Source organism: Pteropus alecto, unplaced genomic scaffold (assembly GCF_000325575.1).
Source record: "Pteropus alecto unplaced genomic scaffold, ASM32557v1 scaffold164, whole genome shotgun sequence".
Classification (NCBI taxonomy): Eukaryota; Metazoa; Chordata; class Mammalia; order Chiroptera; family Pteropodidae; genus Pteropus; species Pteropus alecto.
Window position 1 is genome coordinate 278,284 of NW_006439568.1, and position 9,347 is coordinate 287,630.

At 37.2% G+C, this 9,347-nt stretch overlaps 1 protein-coding gene across 1 annotated transcript in view; it reads right to left on the bottom strand.

The window, feature by feature from the left end:
* Positions 1-192: 192 nt before the first annotated feature.
* DCBLD2 (discoidin, CUB and LCCL domain containing 2) overlaps positions 193-9,347 on the bottom strand; it is a 77,246-nt gene continuing 68,091 nt past the window's right edge. The window contains exons 15-16 of the mRNA XM_006916543.3: positions 4,336-4,473; positions 193-3,617 (exon numbers count right to left, since the gene is read on the bottom strand). Coding sequence (XP_006916605.1) covers positions 3,148-3,617; positions 4,336-4,473 — 608 coding nt within the window. The 3' untranslated portion in view covers positions 193-3,147. The remainder of the gene's footprint in view (positions 3,618-4,335; positions 4,474-9,347) is intronic.

Below are 9,347 nucleotides of genomic sequence, written 5' to 3' on the forward strand. Positions count from 1 at the left end.
AAATTCATTTTTTGTTGAAACCTTTCCCCGGGCAAAAAAAAAAAAAAAAAAAAAAAAAAGATGAAGAAGAAACTAGTCACAGGTCGGATTAAGTGAGAATTGGTGCCATAGTTCACCTAAAAAGTATTTTAATAACCATCCAACTCTTATTTAGATTTTGCAGTTTAGGGACTTCAAGTTCAGAACCAAAAGGCAGAGCTAATTTGTACTTTTATTTTCAAGTAGAGCCTAATTTCTCTTAGGAAGGTTTTAAAAAGCACAACCTATTTCTAATTGTATCATCTGACATAGCTCTCTTGTTCTCCAGGTGCAAAGGCAAGTAAGTTAAAGCTTTATCAATTTCCATAGAATTATAGCCACATTCATATTTTCTGAGCTCATTTTCTGCACCCCTCACGGGGCGGGGAGGGCAAGTGTATACATAACGTCATAATTAATTCTCTATTCGAACCATGTCATCAGCAAATAAACCCCATTGTTCAATGCAAAGTGCAAACAGTGAAACATGAACTTAAATAACTGGACTAGACCCTGCATATACAATAGGATCTATTTAGATTTATAGCTTTTAATAAAATATAAATCAGCATTCACAATATCTTATCTTTAACTTGTGCTGGTTCCTAATATCAAGTAACAGCAGTCAGTGTAATTTTGTGAAACGTGTAATAATGGCCACACTTGTTGTACTACTGTCTGATTCAACTTTTATAATTGTATTAACAGGAAAAAAATTTAATCCAATAATCCACAGTGACCTAAGTCCTTTACAAGTTTCAAGCAAAGAATAAAAAAAGGAAATTTTGTAAAAAAATGGTTAATTTCACATTTTCAGTTGTTACTTGATTGTCTCCAAAGCTATGTATATATAAATGTAGTAAAACAACAACAACAAAAAACAAACCCAAAACTCTAATATGAAAAAAAATGAACTAAAAGGAAAAGTATAAAACCAGAATGACCTTTTTATCAGGCTCAGCTCTTCGTTTGGAAAGTAAAGTATATAAAATTAGTAAAAACTAGATATTTGTAAAAATCATGGTAGTTCAAGGACAGCACAGTGGCAATATAAATCAAGTCTTAAAACATGCAACATTTAAGAAAACATTTGCTTCTCAAAAAAAAAAAGTTCCATGGGAAAAACAGGTGCACACAATTACACAAAAATAGCAAGCACGTTGGGAAAATGAAATAGTTACCGAAAACATTTCTCTTAAAGCTTCAAACAGGCGTATGATTCAAGAAAAAGTATATTCTCTGTGTACTAAGGATGACTACAAAAATAAAGCAATTGGTTTACTCTCTTCCCACCTGAAAGGGGATGACTGTATTAATACATGTGCTTTACACATTCATATGTTTTAATAAAAAAGTTCAACATCTGTGCTTTTTGTTTCGAATACTTTGAAACAAAATATGTACTGGTGTTTCATTGAATAAAATTATGCCTCATGGAAAGCAAATGAAAATAAAACCAACAAAATCATAGAACTAGACGGCAGGGAAGCTTTAGAAATGAACGGTTCTATTTTGAAGCAGTGTTTTAGATTACTGGTATACTTGTAGAAGCAGTAAAATGAAGACTTTATCTTTAATCAAATTTAGCAAATTCTGGCAACATCATAATCTGGTGGCCCAGGTCAACAGAAATGACTAGAAACTAATGGAAAAAGTACATTTCAAAATTAAGTCTACAAACTAAGGTTTATATGAGAAGGGACGTCAAATTTTAATCATAAGGTCAGTTTCTCATGTCACGTTGCTAGCCTAAAGACTTTTAAGCATGGGTTTTACATTATAGGCTAATTGCAGATGATTTTTATTTCACTCATCTAAAACTAGTTCTAGGCAAGTGATAACAAAGAAGTTGCCCAGAGGTATCAAAAAACTAGACAAGAACATTAATGTGCTAGGATGCTATAACATCTCTTCTCTAAGTATGATATAAGGAACTACTCACACCTCTCACCACACAGATAAGGGCACAATCACACAGAGCTGAAGAATACATGTTGGGGTTACATTTCTTATAACAGTTTACGGTGGAAAATGAATTAAAAAGTATTTTTTTATTTGACTAGAAATAAAGACTATCTTGAGATTTGAAGAAAAATATCTCTAACACTAAAGAAGGCAAATTTTTTAAGGTAATTTATGACTTCTGAGGAATGATTCTTGCCTTCACTGTGATAAGTATAAGTGGCTCACGTTTACGGTGTCCATCTAGAATCCTTCGGCTTTTCACAACTCTCCTAGGAAAAATCCCATTGCAAATAAAGTTGGAGAGGAGAGGGGTTTATCTTTTATAGCTTTTAAATTGTAAAGTTCTTATTTCCACAGAGAAGTAAACTTAAAGACATTGCAGGATCTGAATTCATGAGATTGATAAAGCAAGCTATCACCCACTGAAAAAACTCAAAACATTTTATAAACATAAGAATGGGGCTAGCCACCAACGGCCCCAGGCGGAACAAGCAGGCGTGAGACCAGGTCCAGTACCATGAGTGTTAAAGCACTTAAGAGTGTCAAAAAGTAAAAACTCAATCACCCTGTTCATTATAAGTCAGAGTTTCCCACCTATAGCTCTTCCTAAGGAAAAATGGACAGTGTAAGACTGTCCAAGTGTATATGACTGCAATCAAAACAATGATTATGTCATTTTTTTAAAAAAAAATCCAGAAAGCAATATAGGAATGGAAGAGGAGGGAGTCATGACAGTACCCACCTTTCACAGAGAGCAGAATTTCAAGCCATTAGACATTTCAAGAACAGTACCAAGCGTTATTGCCAGTCAGGCTTACAGAGCCATCTCTTGAGTTCGTCAATGTACCTGCAGCATTGGTAATAAATACTTTCAGTGATTTTCCATTTCTTTGAAGTGCATAGTAGGGAACTTTTTCTGTATTAAAAATAGTGTTTTACAGTAGTAACAAACAGGATGTTTGAAATTTAACAGGCAAGCAGTAACTGCCACAATAACACTTTTAAAGCAAGACCGCAAGATTAGTAGTTTCCTGTACCTCGGTCATCACGTTTCCCCAACCATATCCGAGACAGATATGTGACACATTCTATATATCACTACCGCTAACAGAAAAAAAAAGCCATGTGCTTTAAAATGATGCTTTGTGAAAAGCAGCGTCACTTTCAAAGGATTTCTTTAAAAACATCACTGTCGCCATCCCTCCCTGCTCCTGATACCTCCTGTGTGCTCTGTGGCACCTGGTACACCAGTTCATCTGGGGCCTTTGGACCTGGCTTCCCACCTTTTGGGGTATCATACTGGGCTTGGGCTGAGGAGCAGCTGTCGGTCCTGGCGAGGAGAGTGTTGTACGTTCCCACTAAAGTGGGAGGCTGGTTCCCTGTAGCTTTGAAAGTGGACGTTGAGGGTAGACCAACTGAAGCCGTGGGGTGCCCCGATATATCCATGACGATTGGGGTTGCATACTCAGGCCCAGTAATTGGGAGTGGTTCAGCATAGGCATGATAAACTTCTTGTACCGGGGAGTTGTAAGGATCTAGATCAGCATAACCTGTTTCTTGTCCTTCTTCTGGTTTAAAGGTAGACCTCTGGTGAAGTGTGCCAACAATTCCTCCCACAAGCGGCTGTGCATACTCTGTGGATATTACAAAAGACAAACAGAATCGTTACCTTGTAAATACAGGGATTGTATTTAGGTTGGCAGCTGCAGGTTTATGCCCAAAACAAACACTTTCTTTTTATGGCACTTCTGTCACTATTAACACAGACCTATGGACTTCTCTGTAAGAACCTTCAAAAATTAAAATTAAAGATGTTATCTTGTATCTCACGGTAATAAATTAAGATGCCAGAAAGCTTCATCCATGTAATTTTACATAAAGAATGTATATGTTCTTCAAATTTATAGACAGTTATTTCACTGGAAAAGAAATTTTCCATTACTAGAATATTAGTCTTAGCATATAACTTCAGAGATATTTTTCTTTTCAAATGTGAGAAAATGTTTTAAATAAATACATACTAGGTTAACAGAATACTATATGGCTTGCTGTCTTTTCTGCTCTTCATTTAACACCCTCGTTACCCCCAATAAAACCAAACAAAACTCGTAAACAGACAAAAATGCCCAGAGATTTTAGAAATGAGAATGTCTGAATTTTATGGACAGAACATCTGAGTCACAGAAGTGACTCTCTCAAGATCATCTTTTTAAAAAGTGGTTCTATCTTTGGAAAATAGCTTACCTCTCTCACACATGAAAATAAATAAGATACTATAAATCCCAAGGGATTTCAGAGCAAGCATAGCAATTTCTCCCTCTATCTTGTGACTGAAGGCTGCCATGTAGTTACCTGCAGAGTCAGTTTGTAGCATTGTGGTAACTTCTCTTGGACTCAGGTGATTAACTTCACTACTGCTATAGCGAACTGGAGTTTCCTCATGTTCCACTGATTTGGCAGGGAGAAACTGCTTCATTCCTTTCCACCAACCTTCGTTGTGATTGTAAACAAAACAGACCATTAAATAAAAATCTGTCTGAAACGGTAACAGTATATTAAGAGAAATCCTCTTGCATTTAAGCCATTTACATAACAAATATCTCTACAAACTAGCCTTTATGTTCAAGCTTCTTTTCTTTATTATGGTAAAATACACAAAATGTAAAATTTACCATATTAACCATTTTTCAGTGTACAGTTCAGTGGTATTATATACATTCACTCTGTTGTGCAACCATCACCACTATCCATTTCTGTAACTCTTTTCATCTTGTACAACTGACACTACATCTATTAAACAGTAACTCCGTAGTCTCCACCTCCCCCCCAGCTCCTGGCAACCACCACTCTTTCTGTCTTGATGATTCTGATTACTGTAAGTACCTAATATGAGTGGAATCATACAGTGTTTGTCTTTTTGTGATTAGTTTATTTTACTTAGCATAATGTCTTCAAAGTTCATCCATGTTACAGCATAGTGCAGAATTTCCTTTTTAAGGCTAAATAATACTCCACTGTGTATATATACCACATGTTACCTATCCATTTATCAGTCCATGACACTTGGGTTGCTTCCACATTCTAACTGCTGTGAATAATGCTGCTATGAACATGGGTGTACGAAAATATTTTTTCAAGACTTTTAATTATTTTGGGTATATACCCAGAAGTGGAATTGCTGGATTATGTGGTAATTCTATTTTTAATTTTTTGAGGAACTGCCATATTGTTTTCCACACAGCTGTAACATTTTACATTCCTACCAATGGTGTACAAGGGTTCCAATTTCTCAACATCGTCACCAACACTTTTTTGTTTTTTTGATAGATGCCATCCTAATAGGTGTGAGGTGGTAATCTCATTGTAGTTTAGGTTTTCATTTCCTTAAAGATTAGTGATATTAAGCATCTTTTCATGTGCTTACTGGCCATTTGTATAGACTTTTTGTAAAAATGCCTATTCAAGTCCTTTGCCCATTTTTGAATCACGTTATTTGTTTTTGTGTCTTGAGTTTTAGAAGTTCCTTACGTATTCAACAGACACATGATTTGTGAATATTTTCTTCCATATTGTGGGTTGCCTTTTTACTCTGTGGAGAGTGATATACAAAATTTAAAAATACTCGACTGTAGAAAAAATGGCGTAGATGATAGAGGCTCTGTTCATCCCTCTGGTGACCAAATTGGAGTTGTGGCGGAAACAAGGAGCAGCAGCAAAGAAAAATTGCCTGGGATCTAGATGAACAAGCTATACAACTAGGGAGAAATCTAAGAAAGCACCCTGCAATGGCAGAAAGTAGGACAGGGAGAGGATGCGGGGCTGCCCTGTCCCAAGCGGCTGAGTGAGACAGAGGGTGTGGCAGTGGTAGAAACCTCTTAAAGGGGCTGCATCCACGAGCGGGTTTTCCTGGTGACGGACCAGCTCGCTCCAAGCACCAGTGCTCAATTGACTGCATGCAGGGGGCACAAGGGACTTATTGGGAGAGACTGTCCGAGTGAGGGTCAAGGTGAGACTCTCGGTACAAAAGTGCTGATGATATCCATTGTTCCCTGTTGAGACCTCCCCCCTCTCGATGTGCAGACACCGCGCCATCACAGACGTGACATCATCACACTGGATAACAGAGGTCCCTCTGCCCAGAGAATTTCCTGAAACCTTGTCTCCCCCAATCCAGGCCCCACCCAAGCCACATCCAGGAATATCCTCAGCGAGTCAGATACACCTTGCTGAGCGGAGCCTAGACTCACACTGGAGGTAGCTGGCCTTGGTTTCTAGTGTGGCCTTTCGAGGCAACTATAAGCACAGTATCTGTGGATTGCTTGCTGAATCTTGACAGGTGGCCCCGGAGGGGCACAGTCTTGGGCTAAATTTGGCCTGCAGCTGACCCCTCACAGGACTGTGCCACTGGACACCTACTTAACAAATCCACACTAATAAGACCAGAAGACTTAGAAGCTTTGCTTAGTACATAGAAATAGACACAGAAAGGCAGCCAAAATGGGAAGACAAAGAAGCAGAGTTCAAAACACTGGTTATAAAGATGCTCAATGAACTTTTGGGAAAAGAACTCCAACAAAGAGATAAAAATGGAGATGGAGATTATAAGAGGGAATCAGTTTGAAATGGAGAACACATTATATGAGATGAGAAGTATATTAAATGGAATAAACAAAGGAATAAACAAAGTGAATAAAGCAGAGGATCACATGCCCTCTCAAGAGGACAAGAAAGCCAATCAAGACACTCAAACAAAATGGCAAGAAAAAAGAGGCCAAGACTATAAAGATGATTTAAGGAGGATATGGGACACTGTTAAGGCTCCAAATATTCATCTGATCAGTGTAAGTAAAGAAAATCAAGATGCTGAACAGCTGTTTGAAGAAATAATGATGGAAAACTTCCCTAATCTGGTGAAAGAAATGGACATAAAACCCCAGGAAGCTCTGAGGAGTCCTAAAATCAGGGATCCAAAGAGACTCACACCAAGACACATCATAATTAAAATGCCAAAGATTAAATACAAAGAAACAATATTAAAAGCAGCAAGAGAAAAACAAATAATTACCTACAAAGGGAACATCTATAAGACTGGCAGCTGATTTCTCAAAAGAAACTATGCAGCACAGAAGGGTTTGGCAAAAAATATTCGACAGGATGAAGACCCATCATATACAACCAAGAATAATTTATCCAGCGCAACTATTGTAACTCAAGAAATAGGCATATTGGGGTGGTTTCAAAGTCTAGTGGTTAGCACGTCTGCTTTACACGCAGAAGGTCCTGGGTTCGAGCCCCAGCGAAGCCACGGCCCATACCCCGGGCGCGCCAGGCCCTAGTTGGGCGCCACGAGCTTATGGGAGGAGACGCCTTCAGAGATCCAGTTCTTAAGGAGAGACATCAACATCTATAGGTCTGGGGTGGAAGTTGTGTGTGTGTGTTGTAAAATTAAAAAAATTTTTAAAAATTAAAATTAAAAAAAAAATACTCATTAAGTCCAATTTTTCTATTTTTCTTTTTGTGATCTGGGCATTTGGTGTCATATAAAAGAAATCCTTGCCAAATCCAATGTCGTGAAGCTTTTGTTCCATGTTTTCTTCTAAGAGTTATTGTTTTAAGTCTTAGATTTTAGCCCTTGACACATTTTGAGTTCAGTTTTTGTAATATAGTATTATGTGAGGGTCCAAATTTATTCTTTTGCATGTGGATATCCAGTTGAATAGATTCCTATCACAATTTGTTGAAAAGACTGTCTTTTCCCCAATGAATGATCTTGGCCCTTGTCAAAAATCATTTGTTAATATTTGTGAGGGTTTATTTCTGGGTTCTCTTTTCTATTACATTGGTTTATATGTCCATCTTTATGTCAATAGCGCATTGCTTCGATTATTGTAGCTTTGTAGTAAGTTTTGAAATCAGGAAGTGTGAGTCTTCCAATTTTGTTCTTTTTCAAGATTATTTTGGCTTTTCACTGTCTCTTAAAATTCCATATTAATTTTAGGAGAGATTTTTTTTCTATTTCTACAAAAAATATCCATGAGAGTTTAATAGGGATTCCTACCGAAGCTGTAGACTGCTTTGTATAGCACTGACACATTAACAAATGAAGTTTTCCAATCCCTGAATGTATGATGCATTTCCATTATGTCTTTTAAAATTTCTTTTAGCAATGTTTTATAGTTTTCATTGTATAAGTCTTTAACCTCCTTGGTTAATTTCTACGTATTTTACTCTTTGATACTATTGTAAATGGAGTAGATTTTGTAATTTCCTTTTCAGACTGATGATTGTTCTTGAATAGAAATGTTAATTTTTGTGTGTTGACTTGGTAGCCTGCTACCTGATGAATTCATTTATTAATTCTACTTTTTTTTTTTTTGCAGAATCTGTAAGGTTTAGTTCTTCATATGTATGGTAAATTTACTAGCAAAGCCATCGGGTCCAGGATTTTTCTCTGTTGATTACTAACTCAATCTGTTTTTGAAGAACCACCTTTTGCTTTCATTGACTTACTCTATTGTTTTCCCATTCTCTATTTTATTTCTGCTCTAATCTTTATTATTTCCTCTCCTATTGTAGCTTTGGGTTTAGTTTGTCTTTTTTTCTAGTTCCTTAAGTTGCTCAAGATTATTTTTAGCTTTGATAGACTATCCAGCGCAAAACAGAATATAGTAGAAATTTCTATCGAAAGCATATACAGAAGCAGATCACTATTATTATAGTGTAGCCAGATACAGTTTATCTGTTGTATGGGTAGTTTTTAATAAGTTTTTCTCAAAAAATATTTTCCAAGATCCACCCTGGGGCGGGTGGCGGATAGCAGCACGTGAGTAGCTTCCTATCACTGCTCTTTTCTATCCTGGTCACAGTGAACTCTTTAGGCTCCTAATAGTTGTTCCAGTAGTGAGACTGGGAAGTGGGAGACCCATAGGAGGCCTCCAGTGTCACCTGCAGCAATCTGACACAAAGTAGGAATTTAGAAGATGATGACTCATCATGGCAGAGATAGTAGACCTCACAGAGTCCTAAGCTGCTGGGCTCCACTTGGTAAATGCTAAAAGCAGAGTGACAAACCCACACAGTTACCAGGACCACAATCCTTGCTTCTAATACAATATTCACACAGGCCTCAAAGAAAGCTGGTTTCCTCAAGAGAAAAAGAATAGACATGCAGGACTAATCAAACAAGTTTTCCAGAAAAAAAGAATTACTTTCTATTTCATTACTTATTGACTAGAACAGATTTTACAGAAGAGTAAAAATGATCAGAACAGATGAGAAATGCTGTTTTCCTAACAGTGCTGGGAGTTTAAATGGGCCTGAAAACAACTTTCCTCTTTTACAACTGCCACATGGAGGGGAGGGAC